This window comes from Podarcis vaucheri, assembly GCF_965113315.1.
Source record: "Podarcis vaucheri genome assembly, chromosome: W".
Classification (NCBI taxonomy): domain Eukaryota; kingdom Metazoa; phylum Chordata; class Lepidosauria; order Squamata; family Lacertidae; genus Podarcis; species Podarcis vaucheri.
Genome location: NC_138757.1, coordinates 14,220,357 through 14,244,087, shown reverse-complemented (window position 1 = coordinate 14,244,087; position 23,731 = coordinate 14,220,357). Strand labels below are relative to the sequence as shown.

The 23,731-nt window shown below is 41.4% G+C and overlaps 1 protein-coding gene across 1 annotated transcript in view; it reads left to right on the top strand.

The window, feature by feature from the left end:
* LOC309523298 (NF-kappa-B-repressing factor-like) overlaps window positions 1-23,731 on the top strand; it is a 63,547-nt gene that overhangs the window by 8,104 nt on the left and 31,712 nt on the right. The window contains exon 2 of the mRNA XM_082207086.1: window positions 22,458-22,597. Coding sequence (XP_082063212.1) covers window positions 22,458-22,597 — 140 coding nt within the window. The remainder of the gene's footprint in view (window positions 1-22,457; window positions 22,598-23,731) is intronic.

Here is a 23,731-nt window from a genome sequence, read left to right as displayed (position 1 = left end):
AATGTTCTCTTTTCCTGGGATAGTTTTGGTAGTCCATTAATTTTTAAGAATTGATCTATCTCAGTCTCTTCCTGCGGCCCTTGCGTATAGATTTTTTTGAAATATCTCTGGAAACACTTTCTAATTTCCTCGGGTTTCTGGATATTTCTCCCTTCAATTTCTAGGTTAGTAACCGTATTCAATTTTTGTCTCTTTTTCAACTGCCATGCTAGCAGTTTCCCACACTTGTTCGCTGATTCAAATGATCTTTGTTTCATCTGTTTAATTTTCCACTCAACTTCTTGATTTATCAATTTAGCATATTGTACTTGATAAAATTTAATTTCTCTCAGAACCTCCCGTGATTTTGGTTTTGATCTCAGTTTTTTCTCACCATCTCTTATCTTCTCTAGGATCTTATCCTTTTTTTCATTCCAAAATCTTTTCTTTATCGTGTTCTGTTGTATCAAAAACCCTCTCATAACTGCTTTGCTTGCGTCCCAGATTGTTCTTTTTTCAACCGTAGTGTTCAAATTTATTTCGAAGTAATCTTTTAAAGTTTTTTGGGCCTTCTTCACAATCTCCTGATCTCTTAGTAGGGTGTCATTCATTTTCCATCTGAAGGAACCGATTGAAGTAAGTCTCATTTCCACTTTCATAGCGTTATGGTCGGAGCAAATTTTTGGGCAGATTTCCACTTTTCTAGTCTTAGGTGCCAGCCCTCTAGTTATCCATATTTGGTCGATTCTTGTGCATGACAGATGGGCTTCAGAAAAGAAAGTTCCTTCTTTACCTAAGGGGTTCTTTGTCCTCCATATATCAATCAAGTCCATATTGTCAGTTAGTTCAAAAAAAGTTTTAGGTAGTCTGCCGTCTTTTGTTAAATTTTGATTTTGTGACTTGTCCATATTTATAGAGACCACCCCATTCATATCTCCCATCATGATGATGTTAGTATAGTCCAGGTAATCCAGCATTGTCTCATGCAGCTTCCTATAAAATTCTGATTTCCCCTCATTCAGTGCATAGATTCCTAATATCAAAAACTTTTCTCCTTGAGCCTGTATTTCAATTGCCAAAATTCTTCCTTGCTCATCTTTAAATAGAAATTTTGGTGACAGGCTCTCCTTTGCATAAATCACCACTCCTCTTTTTTTGACTTTGTCCGATGAGATAAATTCTTGGCCTAATCTTTTATTAATTAACACTTTCCTATGGAGCCTAGTCACATGTGTTTCCTGCAAGCAAATAATGTCCAATTGTTCTTTTTTCAATATATGAAAAATTCTTCTTCTTTTTTCCGGGGAATTCCCGCCATTAATGTTCCAACTAAGAAGCTGCAGAGACATCCTGGATCAATCTGTTAGTCTTGTGGTGGCGTCTCTTTCTTTTGATCCTCTGGTCCTGAGGGTGCAGGTGTCGGTACAGATACAGGCGGAGGTGGTGGCCAAGATCCTGCTACTCCTTTCTGAAGGTCCTCTCCGTGGTCGTTCAAGAATTTTTGTTGATCTTCTGCTGTTTTGATTTTAACTTTCTTTCCTTTGAAGTTGAAGGATAGTCCTTGAGGAAACTCCCACCTAAAAGGAATTGTGTTGCCTCTCAATAGTCTTGATAATTCTGTATACGTAGCTCTAAGATCCAAGAGTTGTTTCGGAATGTCCCTGTAAATTTCTACTCTGTTGCCTTGGATATCAATTGATTTTCCGAAGTGAAGGCCTAATATTTTATCTCTCTCTTGCTTGGATCTCAAGATGATCAAACAGTCTCTGGATCTGTCCTTCCTCACCACTCTTCCCAATCTAAAAGCACTTACAATTTTAAAGTCCTTATCTTCTTCTATACCCCAGAACTTTGAAAATTCTGATGTCAAAAATCCAATCAAATCTCCCTGTTCAAGTTCTGGGATAGCTCTCAATCTAAGGTTGTTTTCCCTATTTCTCAGTTCAACCATAGACAGGTAGGCCTGCTGTTCACTAATCTGTTTGTACAACGGCTTTACCTCCACCTTTATTGTCTCGGCCTTCTGATTGGCTTCCACTGCTTTTTGATTGGCTTCCTCAGCCAGTTTACGATTTTCTACAGTTGCTTCCTGAAGATTCCCAATTGCTTGTGTATGTTGAGCAACTTGATCAGTCAGTTTGCTAATAGTGGCTGTGGCTTGGTCAATTTTGGATGAATGCTCATCCGCCTTTTTGTTTAAAATTGCCAGTTGTTCCAAAATTTGGTTTAAGACTGTTTCAGAACCTCCTGCAGCCATATCCTCTGGTAATGTCTGCTCAGCTTCCCCTTCTTGTGTCCCTAGAACAGCTGGGACAGATGATCTGCGTGGCTGCGAAGTCAAAGTTGTTTGTACCAATTGTTTAGCTTTCGTTTTAGCCAATCTTGCTTTCCCTGTGCCACTCATTCCAATCCTGACTACGTGCCAAGGTCAGACTATGTGCAATCCCATGGGAAAGACAATTCCAGAGAGTAAACAACAAGGCAACAAAGAGTCAAAACAAAATGCAGTTCCCAGACAATTGTAAATCCAAAGTCCTCTAGGGGGAGTGTAACTGTACTTCAGAAGAAAGAAAGAGTTGTTCTGCCATTAAAGTCCCAGCAGTTAAAACCAAATTCAAAGAGAACCTTCAAATTCCTTTTGGCATGTAGAGCTTTCCCCCAAGTTAAAGCAAAGTCTCAAAAGAGGTGCAAGAAACAGTTTCCCTGTTTGTATCCAAACTGTAACGCTCGCATGTAGCACTTTCAATGTCGAATACAGTTTCAGCAATTTGACAGTTCTTTTTTAGCCTGGCAGTCCGAGGCTTTGGGTTTCTTAATCATTTATAAATCCACCAGGGAGAGGGAAAGTCCAATCAAAGTCCAATAGAAATAAAACAAAATTGTCTCTTTTAGTTTCTTAGAAACAAGTTCAGTTATTACACGATAATCCAAACTTTTTACAGTCCTTTTTAAAGTGCTTCCCGCTTGTCAAAATCTTTGCTTTGATCTTAAACACGGTCGGGAGACGGACTTCCTGGTTGCGTCTCCTGTTTTCAGCCGGATTTAATCCCTTTAGACCCGAAAATTTTAAAATCCCTACTCACGGGTTTGTAATTTAGAGTCTGATGTTCCAAGAAGAAAGGTCAGCGCTCATCAGCAGCAGCCGCGCGGCTTCGCTTCCGCAGAAAGAGCGATGAACTCACAGCACCGCTCCCCCTTCCACGTTCTGGAGCCCCTTACGGGGTTCCTTCTTCGTTTCTGGGGGGGCTTCTGGCGCCCGCCGAGTCCCACGGCCACAGGCTCGCTCTGCCTGTGGTTTTTCTTGATGGGTCTCCGCTTTGCCGCAGCGGACGACCCTTTTCTGCGGAGCTCCTCTTCACAGCGCGAAGAGGACCGCCATTGCTGTTTCGCGCCGCCTCCGGAAGTGCCGATCTTAACCCTTTAAAGTTCTCCGTCCCTGGCTCTGCGATTCTCAGTCATGTGAAAAATCATATATCCTTTCGTCCATCGAATACAGCTTTATTTGTGTATATATATTTTTTCAACTGTCTATTTGCCAGCGCAGCTTTCCCTGACTCCATTCCAATCTTCCAATCCGGGCTGTTGTCCAAGTCTATTGTCTGAAGTTTAATGACGCAGCAACTCCCAAATTGTTAAATCATTCCAATCCGGGCTGTTGTCCAAACTTTTCGTTTGAGATTTAATAACATAGTAGCTTCCACGTTGTTAAGTTGTTACTGTAAATTGTTGAGCATACTGTTTGCAATATTGCAGTGTAAATGAACTGTATTCCACAGATATAAGTCATTTGGCGATCGATCAGCCTCTCGGAGACCACACAATCCCACCCTTTGGGCCCTACAAGGGGGGCTGCTAGACATCCATTCAGCCTTCTCTCTCGCTCATAATGAAAAACTTCTGCAAACAGCTGCATTATATGTTGTCCAAAATTGTTATCTCAAGTCATTACAAAGTCAGCTAGCAAATATGTCCTGCTTCCCTCGAAAAAGGGAGGAATTCTCATTTTTCCGTGCTGCGTCATATTAACAAGCGCCATCTTGTTTCTTCTTTTATCTTTATCAAGTCTGAGTAAAGCTGCACAGTTGAATACTTAATTATAAATAGATGTCCATCTGTACTCTATTTTTTTAAAAAAAGTTTCTTGATGAGGTTTGGCATAGAAAACCAATTGTAGATATTAAGAAGAAAAAAAGGACATACCAAACACCTCCGTAATCCAAACGCCATGATGAGAATCTCTTTGAAATCCAAGCTTAAACACCAGGGACTGTACAGTTCTGCAGGTTTTTTCTTAGTCTTCTTCAGTCCAGACTATGTCTGTTTATTCTCCAAATCCAATCATTTTATCAAGCAAATATTTCTGGCTATGAGAATGGCATCGGAGAGTGCCAGCCGTGTCATGCTCTGGGACCCAGTGTCCTGCCGCTTGCACCTTGATGCAAGCTGACAATCTCAGACAATCTGCGGGTCTACGAGACAGTCCTCCCCCACCCTGGGGAGTCTGCCAGGGCTAATTACCCCCATATCAGCCCTGAGAGCCAGTGTGGTGTAGTGGTTAAGAGTCTCGTAATCTGGGGAACCGGGTTCGAGTCTCCGCTCCTCCACATGCAACTGCTGGGTGACCTTGGGCCAGTCACACTTCTTTGAAGTCTCTCAGCCCCACTCACTTCACAGAGTGTTTGTTGTGGGGGAAGAAGGGAAAGGAGAATGTTAGCCGCTTTGAGACTCCTTAAAGGGAGTGAAAGGCGGGATATCAAATCCAAACTCCTCCTCTTCTTCTGAATTACCGGCACGGCTGGGATCCAATCATATGGGAGTCAGCCATTTCTCACCGCTGGAAACAGGAATCCTAAAACTTTTGTGGCTTATGTATATGATTTTGAGCATATTGGAGCCAACTTTTCTTGTGTTTTTGGGTCAGTAGTGGTGTACGTCTTGGAGTTCTGGCATGGAAACCACCTGCATTTACTACGTGCTTTACTTTGCTCACTGAAACCTCAGTGCCTGCTGCCACCAAGTCTTGCTGCAGCTCTTTTGCAGTCACTCAAGCACTCAAGGGTTTTTCCCAGCCTGCCTTCTCAGAAATCTGGTTGCTGCCGCAGATAGCTTCCTTTTTCTGCCCCATCCAAGTAGTGTGACCACTGTTCCTTTAACTTTGAACTTGCAAACTATGCTTCCAATAGTGTCTCTAGGAACATTCAGTGCCTTCACTATCTTTTTGTATCCTGCTCCTTGTTTGTGAAGGCCAACAATCTCTTACCTTCTTGGACCATTCTCTTGAGTTAGCCATATTTCTAACATACAGCCAAATTTGACACTCCGTGACCCCCTAGTCAGCTCAGGTATTTCATGTGTTACAGCTGGTGCACCAGGTGTGCTTGAGACAACACCTGTTGTATTTGTGCTGTTGTGAGGGATTCTATTCAGGGGGTTGAATAATAGTGAGACTGGAAAAGCCTGTATAAGTTGCAATTTCAGATGAATTTGGGGAAACCATTTGAAGCATCCGTTGTGGTTAGTTATTTCATATTTTTTTAAAATAATAATTTTTATTAAAGTTTTCAGATTTTACATTACCACATTAACATCTTTCACTATACCCATACATTCAGCAACTTCCCTCCTTCCCCTTCCAAGGTACTTTTAATTTACCCATAATTCCTGCATATTCTTGTATACTCATCTATTTCAGTTTTCCCCATTTTACATCCCTTTTAAATATGTTATACGGTTGAATTTACCTTAGTACTGCCTGCTTTTGCAACTGTGTACAATTATTTCCCACATACTCAACAAAAATTTTCCTCTCCTCTTTAAATGCCTGTTCTTCTCTTATTCTACTTGTAAGACCTGCTACTTCTGCATATTCTATCATCTTAAGTTGCCAATTCTCCTAACTAGGAACCATCCCTTTTGGTGCTAACAAGATCCAAGTTGCTGTTGTCGCATACATATTTTTTACTGGCACCTGGGTACCTCCTTCAGAACCATTCCTAACAGGAATGCCTCTGGCTTTTTTGGGAATGTTGTTTTAAAACATTTTTTTTCCATTTCATCATATCATTTCCTAATATTCTTTAACTTTTTTGCATGCCCACCACATATGAAAAAAGTTCATTCTGTTTCCTTACATTTCCAACAAAAATCAGATTCAGATTTATACATCTTAACTACGTAATCTACTCTGTGTTAAATATTATCTATGAATCATTTTCATATAATTTCCCTTCAAAGTGTACCTTGTGGCATATTTCAAATCTTTCTTCCACAATTTATCCCAGAGGTCAAGTTCTATATTATGCCCTATATCAGTTGCCCAGTGAGTCATTGAAGCTTTTTCCAGCTCATCTTTTGTTTCCCACTCCAATAGTAGCTTATACATTTAGACAATAGTTTTTCATTATTTTCTAATAAATCTCTTGTGAGCTTTGGTCCAGAAATCCATTTTTCTTACCTAGTTTAAACATATCATACAATTGATGGTACTGTAAATAGTCTGTTACTTGGCTCCTTATTCCTTCCTTTGGTTTCAATCTGGATTCCCTCCCTGAGAGGTCCAGTAAGTCTGTATAGGTTGTCCGCTGTCTGTCCATGTTGATTCTCTTGATTGCAATAGCTTCCATTGGCAATAACCATAGGGGTGTTTTCCTTTCCAGCAGGTTCTTATATTTCTGTTGATATTTTCACTCAGTTTTATAGCAAGGTGCACAAGACCAGATATTGCTGTAAGTGTAAATCTGCTCAGCAGACATGCAAACCAACCCACAGTTTAAGACTGGAAGGCGCTGAAACGCATAGCGAGATACTTAAAAGGCGTTGTGCATTACAGGTTGAAGCTTACTAGCCAAAAATCTGGAGGTCTTGAAATTTATGCCGACGCCAGTTTTGGCAGTGATGCAATTGATGGCAAAAGCACTTCAGGTGTGTGCTACTTGTATAATCAATGCCTTTTTGATTGATCTTGTAGGAAGCAGGCGACAGTAAGCATGAGTTCTTGGGAAGCAGAACTTAATGCTTTAACTCTTTCCCTCATGGACACAGAGTAGTTATTACAACTGTATGAGGATGTAAAAGTGAAAGTTACTTGTCCTATTCAGGTCTATCAGGACAATAAAGCTTGTTTAGCTTTGCTCCACTCTGAAGGATGCAAACGGAGAACAAAGTATCTACAAATTAAGCTTCAACGAGCTAGAGAATGCATCCAGAAAGGAATTGTGAAAGTGTTCTATATGCCAGGGAAAGAAATACCTGCCGATGCACTAACCAAAGTTGTTAACAGGGAACAACTCGCTGTATATGTACATAAATTGCAAATGTGTTAGATTCTGCAGTGGTTGGTATAAAAAGGGAGAGATTGTTTATATTTTCACCCCCACCCATTGCAAGAATATCCTGATCTGATGTTTTGAGAAAGGAGGGGGCGGAAACTGCTCTTCTCGTCTTCCGCTCCTGACTGCCTGCCTGACTCTGTGTGTGGAGAGAGTCTTATCTATGTAGTGACCAGATGGCTGAGTGGGAGAAGTAACACTCATGCAAGCCAGTAGTTCTTTAGTTTGCAGTAGCTGTTAGAAATAAAAGGAGCTAAGGAGCTATGCTTCACAGCTAGCTTCTGCATTATTTATACTCTGCTGAGTCTGGTGCTCACAATGCACAGTTGTGGGTCCAGTGCACTGGGACCTGTTTTCCAGGATTGGAAGGTCTCTGAAAGTGCTCCAGTCGCCTAGCCCAGTTGGGACAGAACCAGTTATTGAGCCCAATCGCTGACATCGATTGAAAGGCGTACTGACAGTTTCTTCCAGACTCTATACAAATTCTTCCTGATAACATGATTCAAAAAACTCATATATTTTAGGTTTCCCGTACTAAAGACATGCATGCCAGCCAAATTTAAAATCATGACCTTCCAGATCTAAGATGTGAGTGTTTTGCAATAAAATGTGTCGATCTATTTCAATTGCTTTCCCACCCTCCTTTGCTTTGCAGAAATTCTTTTTCTTTTCTTTTTTTAAATATATATTTTATTGATTTTCCATTTTTAACATTCACATAACATCTTATTCCCTTTTACAAAATTTTTGGCTCTGCAGAGCCACTTGACTTCCCTCCAGCTCGTCATCTGGTTTTCACATGCTTACATCGTATTTCTGCACATTTATATCGTCACAATTCTACATTTATTCCAATATATTTTTAAACTTTAATCAAATGTAAAAAAAATTCTTCTAATAAACATTGCAAGATTTATTGCAGTCCTGCTAGTGTTTTTATGTATTGAATGAATTTACTTCATTCTCTCTGGAACGTTTAGTCGCTCTGGTTTCGGATTTTCCCCTTCAGCTTTGCTAATTCTGCATAGTCCATCATCTTTGTCTGCCATTCCTCTACTGCTGGTAGTTCTTGCTGTTTCCACTTTTGGGGTAATAAAGTTCTGGCTGCCGTAATGTCATACATAAATAGCCTCTGGTCTATTTTTGGTATTTCCCCTCCTATTATACCCAACAAGAACGCTTCTGGGTTTTTTTTGGAAAAGTATACTAAAACATTTTTTAAAACTCATTATAGATGTTTCCCCAAAATAATTTGACTTTAACATTACATTCCCAGCAATTCTTATTTCTCATTCTATACATTTTAGCTAATTTAGTCGGGGTTAGATACCATCTATACATCATTTTCATTATATTTTCTTTCAATGCCGTACATGCAGTAAAGTTATTTCCTTCATTCCATAATTTTGACCAGGATTCAAATTGTATATTATACCCAAAATCCTTTGCCCATTTTATCATTACCTCTTTTACCTCTTCGTCTTTTGTGTGCCATTCTAGTAATAAATTGTACATTTTTGATAATATTTTACTTTTACCTCCCAACAATTCGGTTTCCAGCTTTGATCTTGTAATATCAAAGCCATTTTTCCTTTTTTCTTTGTTGAATACCCCTGTATGTCATCTACCGTATTTTTCTCTCTATAAGACGCACCAGGCCATAAGACACACCTAGTTTTTGGAGGAGGAAAACAAGAAAAAAAATATTCTGAATCCCAGAAGCCAGAACAGCAAGAGGAATCGCTGCGCAGTGAAAGCAGCAATCCCTCTTGCTGTTCTAGCTTCTGGGATATCTGCGCAGTGTGCATTCGCTCCATAAGACGCACACACATTTCCCTTTACTTTTTAGGAGGGAAAAAGAGAGTCTTATAGAGCAAAAAATACAGTACTTGATGATATTGTAACCAGCCTGTTAAGGCATCACATACTTCATCAAATGGTTTCAAAATCTCCCTATAGGTGTGATGGGTCTGGAAGCCTTTCGCAAGAAATACCTCTGCTCACTCAGAGATATATTTACAGTCTTTATTTACATACATATATACAAGGTACAGAACATAGCTTCACGCGTCCGAATCCTTGGTAGCAGATCCAGGAAGTGGGAGCTTTCACCTCCTCCTCCAGCAGAGGAGCTTGGGAAGCCCCAAATGCCTTCTTTGTTCCCTACGTTTTAACCCCCTCCTGTCCTGTGCTGAAGGAACAGGCATCAAATCTCCCCCTGTCCCTGAACTGTTCGAGTGGTGTTGCTGCTCTCCAGCATCCGGGAGCGTCCTCGCCGCTTGAGTTCCTTCCGCTTGCTTGTCCTCCTCTCCCTCTCCTGTCTTTTCTAAAGGCTCCTGTTCTTCCCCCTCCCTCAGCTCCAGGGCATTCGCTGGCAGCCCCGTGACAATAGGTGACCCATTTTCCTTTCATATTTAATCTTTTAACTGAAATTGCTTCCATTGGAGATAGCCACCAAGTTGTTTTTCGTTCTAATAAATCTTTATATCTTACCCTAACTTCATATATGGATTTCCTTATCGTGTGGTTCAAAAATCCTCTGTGTACTTTGACTTTATCATACCATAAATATGCGTGCCACCCAAATCTATTGCCATAAACCTCTAGATCTAATAGATCCGTATTCTCCAACATCATCCACTCTCTCAACCAGCAGAGCCAGGACACTTCATAGTATAATTTCAAACCTGGCAGGGAAAATCCCCCCCCCCTCTTTTTTATCAGTAAGAAGTTTATACTTTATCCTAGGTTTTTTCCCTTGCCAGATAAATCTTGATAAAACTTTCTTTCACTCTTTGAATTGTCCCACCCCTCTGATCACAGGGATCGTCTGAAATAAAAATAACATTTTAGGTATCACATTCATCTTCACAGCTGAAATTCTTCCCACAAAATACAGTTTCAATATTCCCCACACTTCTAAATCTTTTTTAATATCTTTCCATACAGGTAAAAAAATGTCTTTAAATAAATTTATATATTTTTTATGTTAACCATATTCCTAAATATTTAACTTTTTTAACCACCATAATTCCTGTTTTAAATTGCATTTCGTCAATTTCTTTCTGTCATATTTTTAACCATCATTTTTGTATAAGCCTTATTAAGCTAAAATCCTGCTAGTTTCCCAAATTCTTCAGTTTTTCCCAGTGCTTCACTTAGATTGGACAGTGGTTCTTCTAAAGGTAAAACCAAGTCATCAGCAAAGGCTTTTAATTTATATTCCTTTACACCAATCTTTATACCTTTCACAGTTTGTGTTTCTCATAGAATCATAGAATCATAGAGTTGGAAGAGACCACAAGGGCCATCGAGTCCAACTCCCTGCCAAGCAGGAAACACCATCAGAGCACTCCTGACATATGGTTGTCAAGCCTCTGCTTAAAGACCTCCAAAGAAGGAGACTCTACCACACTCCTTGGCAGCAAATTCCACTGTCGAACAGCTCTTACTGTCAGGAAGTTCTTCCTAATGTTTAGGTGGAATCTTCTTTCTTGTAGTTTGGATCCATTGCTCCGTGTCCACTTCTCTGGAGCAGCAGAAAACAACCTTTCTCCCTCCTCTATGTGACATCCTTTTATATATTTGAACATGGCTATCATATCACCCCTTAACCTCCTCTTCTCCAGGCTAAACATGCCCAGCTCCCTTAGCCGTTCCTCATAAGGCATCGTTTCCAGGCCTTTGACCATTTTGGTTGCCCTCCTCTGGACACGTTCCAGTTTGTTAGTGTCCTTCTTGAATTGTGGTGCCCAGAACTGGACACAGTACTCCAGGTGAGGTCTGACCAGAGCAGAATACAGTGGCACTATTACTTCCCTTGATCTAGATGCTATACTCCTATTGATGCATCCCAGAATTGCATTGGCTTTTTTAGCTGCCGCGTCACACTGTTGGCTCATGTCAAGTTTGTGGTCAACCAAGACTCCTAGATCCTTTTCACATGTACTGCTCTCAAGCCAGGTGTCCCCCATCTTGTATTTGTGCCTCTCATTTTTTTTGCCCAAGTGCAATACTTTACATTTCTCCCTGTTAAAATTCATCTTGTTTGTTTTGGCCCAGTTCTCTAATTTGTCAAGGTCATTTTGAAGTGTGATCCTGTCCTCTGGGTGTTAGCCACCCCTCCCAGTTTGGTGTCATCTGCAAATTTGATCAAGATGCCCTTGAGTCCATCATCCAAGTCGTTGATAAAGATGTTGAATAAGACCGGGCCCAAGACAGAACCCTGTGGCACCCCACTAGTCATCCTTCTCCAGGATGAAGAGGAACCATTGATGAGCACCCTTTGGGTTCGGTCAGTCAGCCAGTTACAAATCCACTGAGTGGTAGCAGAGTCAAGACCGCATTTTACCAGCTTCTTTACAAGAATATCATGGGGCACCTTGTCAAATGCCTTGCTGAAATCAAGGTAGGCTACATCCACTGCGTTCCCTTCATCTACCAGGCTTGTAATTCTGTCAAAAAACGAGATCAGGTTAGTCTGACATCTTAGCAATCTTGTCAGGACCTCTAGGACCGTTATAAACAATAACTGTGATAAGGGACATCCCTGTCTCGTCCCTTTTGAAATTTCAAAATTTTCAGTCAACACATTATTAACTATCAATCTTGCCTTTTGTTCTGAATATACAGCTTCTATACCTTTGAGGAATAGATCCCCTACACCCATCAGTTCCAATTTTTTCCTCATAAAATAGCAAGATATATTATCAAAAGCTTTTTCAGCATCAATAAACATCAAAGCTGCTTGCTTATTGTTCCTAGTCTCCAAATATTCTATTATGTCAATTATATTTCTCACATTGTCTTTCAGTTGTCGACCAGGAAGAAAGCCAGCTTGGTCTTGATGGATTTGTTCCTTCAAGGTTTCCTTCAATCTGTTTGCTAATATATTAGCAAAAAGCTTATGTTGTTGTTTAGTCGTGTCTGACTCTTCGTGACCCCATGGACCAGAGCATGCCAGGCACTGTCTTCCACTGCCTCCCGCAGTTTGGTCAAACTCATGCTGGTAGCTTCGAGAACACTATCCAACTATCTCGTCCTCTGTCATCCCCTTCTCCTTGTGCCCTCCATCTTTCCCAACATCAGGGTCTTTTCCAGGGAGTCGTCTCTTCTCATGAGGGGGCCAAAGTATTGGCGCCTCAGCTTCAGGATCTGTCCTTCCAGTGAGCACTCAGGGCTGATTTCCTTAAGAATGGAGAGGTTTGATCTTCTTGCAGTCCATGGGACTCTCAAGAGTCTCCTCCAGCACCATAATTCACCATAACTCTCATAGTGGAGAGTTTTGACCAAACGTGATCCACCTGGAGCAGGAACCGGCAAGCCACTCCAGTATCCCTGCCAAGAAAACTCCATGGACAAAGACAAAAAGTTTATAGTCATTACTTAATAAAGAGATAGGTCTGTATGTTCAATAAATCTGTATCTTGTTTAGGAATCAAAGTGATATAGGCCTCTCTCCATGTCTTTGGGATCAAACCATTTGTCAAAATATTATTCATAACATTTTTTAACTGGTATGTCAGTTGCTCACTCAGTATCTTATAGTATTTAGCTGTAAGTCCATCAGGTCCTGGTGCCTTGCCTGACTTCAACTGTTTTATTGCAGTTTGTATTTCAGTTATCGTTATTAACGAGCTCAGTTAATTTTGTTTTTCCATTGGAATCTTCTGTAATTTGTGATTCTCCAAGTAGCTCTCTATTCTTCCTTTGTTCTCCTTCTCCACTTTATATAATTCTCTATAACATTTATGAAAGCTTTTTTAAATTTCCTTCGGGTTCTCTATCATCTTGTCCTCCACTCTTATTTTATTTATGGTATTTTGACCCTGTTTCTTTTTCAATTGCCAGGCTAAAAGTTTCCCAGATTTATTAGCAAATTCAAAATTCCTTTGCCTTAACATTTTTATTTTCCATTCCACTTCCTGATTTATAATCATTGAAAACTGTGTTTGCAGCATCTTAGTATTTTGTTTTATTTGAATATTTCCTGCTGAGCTATTTCAATTGCTTTTGTTTGATTTGCTGATAGCAAACAGCTGAAAGTTTGTAAATTTTGATAATAAACCTGATTTGCAATGGGGGTTGAATAATTTTGATTGCAACTGTACAACCCATTGAACACAGCCCTTCAAATATTAAGTGTAAATGTCCCTGGTTTTGCTACCAGCCATAAACTGTGCCCCCCCCCCACTAAAAAAAAAAAAAAGAGTGCTGAAAGGGAAGAGGTTGCATTTGCTAAGAATAAAGCTGGTCATAACCATTGCTTGTCTGGCTCCATTCACTTTGCTGGGTCAGAAGTTGTCCAGGCTTAGGAATTTAGGAAATAGTCTTATGCCTTGCAAATTTGGCCATCTAACTCAATGTTGTCTACTTTGACTCACAAGGATTCAGGCAGAAAAGGGTATTTTCTCATTACCTGCTGCTGCTGAAGACACCAGAGATTGCACTGAGGCCATTTTGTATGCAAAGCAGTTGTTTTCCTTGGAAGCTTGGAACATTCTCCTCTTTAAATTCTCAAATCTCTTAACCTAGCTCAAGGTTGTCATCTGAACTAACAGAGAATCAATCACAGTCAAACCATCATTTGAAAAATAAAACTTTAGATCTGTCTTACAAAAAAATGGCAACTAGGTATTCCACTTTGGCAACTATAACCTTGGTTTAAGGGGCAATTTGGCATCCAGCTTATATATTTGAGTTTCTAACACTGATTTTAGACATTTTGAGCTGGCAATACATCATGATGGCTGGGGAACCTCAATGTATTCCCAGCTCAAATTGCCTGCAGATGGCAGAGGCACAGGCAGGCAGACGGAGCCTGAGAAGGTTCCGTCTGCCTGCCTGCCTGAGCCTTTGAGGAAGACCCTGTCCCCGCTTCTTCAGCTCACACCAGCTGGTGCAGTATGAGGGCTGGCTCAGCTGAGGGGTGGGGGGGAGGCTTCCCTCCCCCCAACAAAGCAGTTTAAGGAAGCCCCCATGCCCCTCCAGCTTTCATTTGCCAGAGTGGTATGGGGGCTTGCTCATTAGGGCTAGGTGATAGTGTTATGTTGAAACAGGACCCTAGAGGATTATTATCCTTAGGCTTTTCATATAATCAGTTATTCATATAATCAGTTATCAGTTATCAATATATTCACATATGCTCAGACATAACCAGGGCTTTACAGTGATTTTTATAATCCATTTGAATCATAAAAAAGCTTTCTGCCTAGTCTGACAGCAAGCGGCTTGACCTTTCCCCCAGTGCTTTCTTGCACCCTAGAGAAAGGGGAAGCTGTAAATCAGAAGATGCTAGTACATCTCTCCCCCCTCTGGTCCAGACAAATTCTGGACACGAAACAGGGAGGGCTAACCACAATACCCCTACATGAACAGATGCACGGGGGAGTTATCGTCAGGAGATCCCCTCCTAGCTGAAGTTTCAATTCCCTGTTCCATCAACTAGGGAAAAGGTCAGACTGTACTTTGACTGTACAGACAAAGCAGAAGTTGGGAGTTGTACTCTGCGCACGCTCAGGAGCCGACAGAATGCGTTTATTGGTTAAGTTTTGCTGGCGTTCATGATTGTCTCATGATTGTCTCATGATCTGTGATGCTGCACTCAGGTATTTAACCTCAGAACTTGAATGCTTTGGGGTCCCAGTCTTCTGGAAAGGATTCCAACTGGGTCCATTATTGCTCAGCAATAAACTTCACCTTTCTTTTCTCCAAATTGCTGTGTCTGTCAATCCTTTGTCTCCACATAAGTGGGTGTTGTTGTTGTTTAGTCGTTTAGTCGTGTCCGACTCTTCGTGACCCCATGGACCAGAGCACGCCAGGCACTTCTGTCCTCCACTGCCTCCCGCAGTTTGATCAAACTCATGCTAGTAGCTTCAAGAACACCATCCAACCATCTCATTCTCTGTCGTCCCCTTCTCCTTGTGCCCTCCATCTTTCCCAACATCAGGGTCTTTTCCAGGGAGTCCTCTCTTCTCATGAGGTGGCCAAAGTATTGGAGCCTCAGCTTCACGATCTGTCCTTCCAGTGAGCACTCAGGGCTGATTTCCTTCAGAATGGAGAGGTTTGATCTTCTTGCAGTCCATGGGACTCTCAAGAGTCTCCTCCAGCACCATAATTCAAAAGCATCAATTCTTCGGCGATCAGCCTTCTTTATGGTCCAGCTCTCACTTCCATACATCACTACTGGGAAAACCATGGCTTTTACTATACGGACCTTTGTTGGCAAGGTGATGTCTCTGCTTTTTAAGATGTTGTCTAGGTTTGCCATCGCCTTTCTCCCAAGGAGCAGGCGTCTTTTAATTTCGTGACTGCTGTCACCATCTGCACTGATCATGGAGCCCAAGAAAGTAAAATCTCTCACTGCCTCCATTTCTTCCCCATCTATTTGCCAGGAGTTGATGGGCCCAGTGGCCATGATCTTCGTTTTTTTGATGTTGAGCTTCAGACCATATTTTGCGCTCTCCTCTTTCACCCTCATTAAAAGGTTCTTTAATTCCTCTTCACTTTCTGCCATCAAGGTTGTGTCATCTGCATATCTGAGGTTGTTGATATTTCTTCCGGCAATCTTAATTCCGGCTTGGGATTCATCCAGCCCAGCCTTTCGCATGATGAATTCTGCATATAAGTTAAATAAGCAGGGAGACAATATACAGCCTTGCCGTACTCCTTTCCCAATTTGGAACCAATCAGTTGTTCCATATCCAGTTCTAACTGTAGCTTCTTGTCCCACATAGAGATTTCGCAGGAGACAGATGAGGTGATCAGGCACTCCCATTTCTTTAAGAACTTGCCATAGTTTGCTGTGGTCAACACAGTCAAAGGCTTTTGCATAGTCAATGAAGCAGAAGTAGATGTCTTTCTGGAACTCTCTGGCTTTCTCCATAATCCAGCGCATGTTTGCAATTTGGTCTCTGGTTCCTCTGCCTCTTCTAAATCCAGCTTGCACTTCTGGGAGTTCTCGGTCCACATACTGCTTGAGCCTTCCTTGTAGAATTTTAAGCATAACCTTGCTAGCATGTGAAATGAGTGAAATTGTGCGGTAGTTGGAGCATTCTTTGGCACTGCCTTTCTTTGGGATTGGAATGTAGACTGATCTTCTCCAATCCTCTGGCCACTGCTGAGTTTTCCAAACTTGCTGGCATATTGAGTGTAGCACCTTAATAGCATCATCTTTTAAAATTTTAAACAGTTCAGCTGGAATACCATCACTTCCACTGGCCTTGTTATTTGCAGTGCTTTCTAAGGCCCATTTGACTTCACTCTCCAGGATGTCTGGCTCAAGGTCAGCAACCACACTACCTGGGGTGTACGAGACATCCATATCTTTCTGGTATAATTCCTCTGTGTATTCTTGCCACCTCTTCTTGATGTCTTCTGCTTCAGTTAGATCTTTACCACTTTTGTCCTTTATTATGGTAATCTTTGTACGAAATGTTCCTTTCATATTTCCGATTTTCTTGAACAGATCTCTGGTTCTTCCCATTCTGTTGCTTTCCTCTATTTCTTTGCATTGCTCGTTTAAGAAGGCCTTCTTGTCTCTCCTTGCTGTTCTTTGGAAATCTGCATTCAATTTCCTGTATCTTTCACTATCTCCCTCGCATTTTGCTTGCCTTCTCTCCTCCGCTATTTGTAAGGCCTCGTTGGACAGCCACTTTGCTTTCTTGCATTTCTTTTTCATTGGGATGGTTTTAGTTGCTGCCTCCTGTATAATGTTGCGAGCCTCCATCCATAGTTCTTCAGGCACTCTGTCCAGCAAATCTAAATCCTTAAACCTGTTCCTCACTTCCACTGTGTATTCATAAGGGATTTGGTTTAGATTGTATCTTACCTGTCCAGTGGTTTTTCCTACTTTCTTCAGTTTAAGCTTGAATTTTGCTATAAGGAGCTGATGATCTGAGCCACAGTCAGCTCCAGGTCTTGTTTTTGCTGACTGTATAGAGCTTCTCCATCTTTGGCTGCAGAGAATATAATCAATCTGATTTCGATGTTGCCCATCTGGGGATGTCCATGTGTAGAGTCGTCTCTTGTGTTGTTGGAAAAGCGTGTTTGTGATGACCAGCTTGTTCTCTTGACAGAACTCTATTAGCCTTTGCCCTGCTTCGTTTTGATCTCCAAGGCCAAACTTGCCAGTTGTTCCTTTTATCTCTTGATTCCCTACTTTAGCATTCCAATCCCCTATAATGAGCAGAACATCCTTCTTTGGTGTCACTTCGATAAGGTTTTGTAAGTCTTCATAGAACTGGTCAATTTCAGTTTCTTCAGCACCAGTAGTTGGTGCATAAACTTGGATTACTGTGATGTTAAAAGGTCTGCCTTGGATTCGTATCGAGATCATTCTATCATTTTTGAGACTGCATCCCAGTACAGCTTTCGCCACTCTTTTGTTGACTATGAGGGCCACTCCATTTCTCTTACGGGTTTCTTGCCCACAGTAGTAGATATGGTAGTCATCCGAACTGAATTCGCCCATTCCCGTCCATTTTAGCTCACTGATGCCCAGGATGTCAATATTTATTCTTGCCATCTCATTTTTGACCACATCCAACTTACCCAGGTTCATGGTTCTTACATTCCAGGTTCCTATGCAATATTTTTCTTTACAGCATTGGACTTTCCTTTCGCTTCCATGCATATCCACAACTGAGCGTCCTTTCGGCTTTGGCCCAGCCGCTTCATCAGCTCTGGATCTACTTGTACTTGTCCTCCGCTCTTCCCCAGTAGCATGTTGGACACCTTCCGACCTGAGGGGCTCATCTTCCAGTGTCATAACTTTTATATGCCTGTTGTCTTTGTCCATGGAGTTTTCTTGGCAGGGATACTGGAGTGGCTTGCCGATTCCTACTCCAGGTGGATCACGTTTGGTCAAAACTCTCCACTATGACCTGTTCATCTTGTGTGCCCTGCTCGGCGTAGTTCATAGCTTCTCTGAGTTCTTCAAGCCCCTTCGCCACGGCAAGGCAGTGATCCATGAAGGGGGTACCACTGCCTAAAATTTGCAACAATGTATTCAGTGGTCTGTGTTTGCCTGAGCTTGAGTCTGGACTAAGGATTCTGAGCTCTTGTGTTCTGATTCAATACTTGATATCCAATCACAGAACATTTCAGGATTTGGGCCTCTGTCATTGGACCTTAAACTCTGTGTTATGATTTGCATCTTGGAAGTTTAGACAGCCAATCATGTTGGGAGTGGGAGTGGCCCAGGCCTTCAGAAATGTATATAAGTAGTTGCTTTGCTCCTGTTGTCCAGTTCTGTTAGTTCATTGAAGATTCTTGCTGTTATCATGGTGTCTTGCCTCGTGGGAACCCACCTACACTTCAAATGTATCTCAGCTGCTTCTTCCTCCCCTAAGGTGGGGAGGAAGAAGCAGCAGCCGAGATACATTCCAGACATCATGATATATCAGCATATTGCGGTATTTAGCTGCTGATACATCATGATGTTGAAAACCAGATACTACCCAGCCCTAGCGTGGGGAGCCTTTGGCCTTCCAGATGTCACTGAAAAATAGCTTCTGCCAGCCCATTGACCATGCTTCCTGGGGCTGATGGGAGTTGTAGTTCAGTAACATCTGTAGGATCAAAGTTCTCCCCCGACACACACACACACACACACACACACACACACACACTTGAGCTACACACTGCAGTTGGAGTGTGTGAGTCATCTCAGCAAGGAGGCTCTTTTCAGAGGGTCTCTAGGTGATAAAAGCAATGGACACACCAGACCTCTGAAAAATCAGTGATAAAGAAGAGGGGTATCCTTGTGATCAAGAGCTATGCTGAAGCTTACATAGGAAGCCTATGGAGATCAGATTGGGGTCTCAGTTGCCTATCCCTAGCCCAAGAATTCCATTTGTCTTAAACATCAGCCATAGTCTCTGGCCTCAGTTTCTATGACTGTGAAAAAACTAAATATGGATAATAACTGGACAACTTATAAACAACTGCTACGGGGCGATCAAGGACAACTGAGGCTAAAACCATACGAAGGGATGAAACAATATCTATCCGGCTGGCTACAATACCACCAGTTAAAGAGTGTCTTTAATCAGGATCTAAAAAAAGGATTTGGTGAAGAAGAATCACAATTACAAAGGGTGTTATTAAATAACAAAAGGAAGCTATTATCCAAAATTTATGATGTACTATTAGAATGGGATTTGAAAGATGAACAAGTGAAGGAAACCATGGTCAGATGGGCCCAGGATATCGGGCATACAATATACTTGGAACAGTGGGAAAGACTCTGGCATGTGGACATAAAGTTCACCGCCTGTTACACAATTAGAGAGAACTTGATGAAAATGCTCTTTAGATGATACTTGACACCGTCTAAACTGCCCAAAATTTATAAACTCAAATCCAACTTATGTTGGAAGTGTGAAAAAATGGAAGGGACAATGTTTCACATTTGGTGGAGCTGCAAAAAGGTAAAAAGCTTTTGGGACATTATACATGAGGAAATAAAAAAGATACTTAGAACACTTATAGAAAAGAAACCTGAGGCCTATCTACTAGGTCTACTGGGGAAAGATATCCCCCAAGACAAGAAAGTAATTTTTTTATATGCCACGGCAGCAGCTAGAACAGTATTAGCTAGCAAATGGAAAAGTGAAACAATCCCTTCCAAAGAAGATATGTAAAATGAGTGATTATATACAGTAGAAATCGGGATGGGGTGGAGGGGAGTCATGGGTGGGTGAAGGGTGTTATGTATGTAATGTTAAGTTCTGGTTTATATATGTTTCCATTTTGTTGTATTTTCTTTCTTTGTACTCTTGTGTTTTTGTATAATAATAATAATAATAATAATAATAATAATAATAATAATAATGCATATGTGAGCTCATTGCTTCAACAACTACCAATTAATTGTGGGATTATCTTGACCAGTGTTCAAAACTCCCATTGTTCTAGGTGCATTTTCTGACAGGGAATTTCATTAGGGTGAGCAGTTTCTGAGCTCTGGGCGCAATACTGTGCCTAAGATTTCAGATAAAAACTGCAGAGGTTAAAAACTTGCAGCTTCTGGGAAACCTAGCCAGATGGGCGGGGTATAAATAATAAGTTGTTGTTGTTGTTGTTGTTGTTGTTGCTGTTGTTGTTATTCTGTGACATATATGAAAACAGATGAATAAAGGAATAAGTAGAGATAACTGGGATATGCAAGGAAATATGTAAATAAATTTAAGGAACCATATAAAGAGAGGGAGGGAAGTCGAGGTTTGAAATGTGATAATTATAGTTGAAATGTTTATTTGTTATAAATGAAAATTATAAATATTTCTTTAAAAAACAAACAAAAAACCCTGCAGAGTCAAAGGAAAGGAGGACTTTTTCTGTCTCCCCACTTCCAGCTACTCTCTGAAGACTGGAGAAGAGACCCTCTTTAGACTATTAGGGCAGTGGGCAGGGGAAGGACTAGACCATATGAAAAATGAGCATGATATTTTAGTTCATTCATTTTCAGCTTTGTATTCTTGTTATAAAAAAGCATGCCTAGACATTCTGTTGTGCCCATAACCTAGGTTTTAGGTGCCATTTAGCTCCTAGCTTTCATAACTCAGTTTCTAACTCTGATCTTGACTACCAAGATGGCGTTAGCAAAGCTTCTGAAACAGTTCAACTTTGGTTCAACATACTCTACCACCAACACAGCTTAGGACCAGGACACCTGAAAGATTGTCTCACCCCCATCAATTACGGTGGTTTGAAGGTGAGGGCCTCCTGCAGATACCATCTTAAAGAGCTGGTCAGTTTCATACAATACAAGAATTAGGACTTTTGAACTTTTAAATCTTAGACAGATGCTCTCTCTGTTATCTTTTTGGTACCTACAGAAGACCTATCACTTCCAGCAAGCCTTTTAAATTGAGATCTTTCACAGCTTGCATCTGTATTGGGATTGTTTTTAAGATTTTTGTTTTTATTGTTTTGTTTCTTCTTGTTTGCCGTCCTGAGCTGTTTTGGGAGGAAGGGTGGGATATAAATTCAATAAAACAAACAAACAAATGCTGCCACATCCCCACCTGCTGTCCAGGTGTTAAACTAGCATATGAACGATATTAAGAAAATTGAATTACATGAGGTATAAAAGTTGAATCACTTGATGTGGAATGACCCAGGTAGGTCCCCAAAAAGAAGCATTCTGGGGGTGTGGTGGGGGCAGGATGGTTCAGGAGACTTGCCCCTATTCCAAATCCCATTCAGCTCAGTTATGTGACCTCACAACCCAGTGGTACTTACACTAGGCAAAAAGGGTAGTGTTGAATCAAACTTCCCTGGGGATCCTGGAGGGCAGTCACTTAGACTTGGATTGTCCCTCCCACTGGCTGGTCAAGGAAGGTCCAAATCACAGATCCTCCCTAGGAAAGGGGCCACCCCACTCTCTCCAGACTGACCCTTCCTCGTGACAGGGAGATTTGGGTCCTAGGGAACTCTGAGCAAGTTTTCCCCTTCAATCAAATTATTTTAAAGGGTCATTTGCCCGCTGCCAGACTTGAGTGAGCTCAGCTGGCAGTAGCCCTGCTTCTGTATGGAGTTTGGATTTACACCAAAATTTGCACCAGCATAATTTACTCTGGTTGGCTTCCTGTAGTTTGGATTGTTCTGTAACGCATTAATGACAGTGCAGACACATGTTTCTTCGGCACACATGTGCGCCAAAGGCAGGACCTATGCCAGCATATCTGGATATTCTGGATGTTGTTTGCATTTTAACTGGAAGCAGGTGCCAGTTTTATATCATAGTGTAAGGTTCCCCTTCTTAGTGTAATGGCTCCCCTTCTTTTGCCAAGGGCAGACTTTCCCAGCCGGTCAACCTTCAGATGTTGCTGGACTACAATTCCCAGGAGTCCCAGCCAGCTGGAGTCCAACAGCATCTGGAGGGCACCACATTGACTATCCCAAGTATGGACAGTACTGAGCTAGGTGGACCTGTGGGCTGACTCTGAATAAGGCAGCTTCCTGTGTTTTTGGATTTCACATTATATTTCATTCCAACTGGGAAAAGGTGTGGGAAGGTGTTGTACCCACACAACGCTTGGTATGACAGGGCACCCACTTAAGTAGCCAGAGGTCGGAGTAGAGCAGTAAGGAGAGTTTTGTAATGATGATTTATTACTCGAACCTTCCTTCACTTAAATGCAGGTATGGCCCCAAAGTTATGGAGAAAATTCTCCACATGGCCGAAGGGATTGACATTGGCAAGATGCCATCATTTGAATTAGTGCCTGATGCCAAGGCTACCAAAAGGCCATATTCCCTGCTGGACAACTCTCCATCTTGCAGTGAGTACTTCCATTTCCCCTCATTTGCAGCAGAGTTGGTACTTTAATGATGATTATTGTATGTCACAGTAATAGGCAATGTCGTGTATGAAAATATAAAGGGTTGTATCTAATGTTCTGCATCCTCTTGTGCTAGCAGACAGGTGAGTTTTAATGCTATGCAACATAGGAATCCAATGCAACAGTTGCACTAGCACAGTGATCTTCAACCAGTCCAGACCCAAGACCCACCTCTGACTCCCAACCAGGAACCTGGGACCCACTCTCAGATTTTCACTTTGATTTATACTTAATCATGCTAGCATCTCACCACGCAACGCACACTGAGGTGTAGGCATGCTATTCTTTTTAATACACATTGGTCAAACTTTTGAACCTTATATCCTCTCTCTGATTTCTGGCTTTTCTCTCTTCAGTGAAGCCTGTGGTTGATACTGACCAAGACAGCAAGTCTTCATCACCAATTATGTTTGTACTTTGTTACCAAAAAAGACTTTGCCACTTTCTTGTTTTCCATAATTTTTACCACATCCTTCCTTTCTCTGTCACTTGCTGATGCCTTTTTCTATGTCTACCTTCTTGCACTTTTTGTCCTCCATCACCTGTCTTGCAGTTGTTGTAGTAGTTGTTGTTAATTAAATTTCTATACTGCCCTTCATCAGAGATTCACAGGGTGGTTTGCAATATGCAGTAGTTGTAGTTCCAAAACAAAAAGTGCTATTTTTTTATTTTCGTTTTCAAAGTCTTGCCACGTTACAAATCTTTTAAAAAAGAAACTAAATAATAATAAGAAGAAGAGTTTGGATTTGATATCCTGCCTTTCACTCCCCTTCAGGAGTCTCAAAGCAGCTAACAATCTCCTTTCCCTTCCTCCCCCACAACAAACACTCTGTGAGATGAGTGGGGCTGAGAGACTTCAAAGAAGTGTGACTGGCCCAAGGTCACCCAGCAGCTGCATGTGGAGGAGTGGAGATGCGAACCCGGTTCCCCAGATTACGAGACTACCGCTCTTAACCACTACACCACACTGGCTCTGATAAAACCGATTTTCATTCCAAATCAACACAGAAATGTTAAAGTTGCAGTCCTGTGTGTGCAAGTCCCATTAAAATAAATGGACTTTCTGAGTAGTCA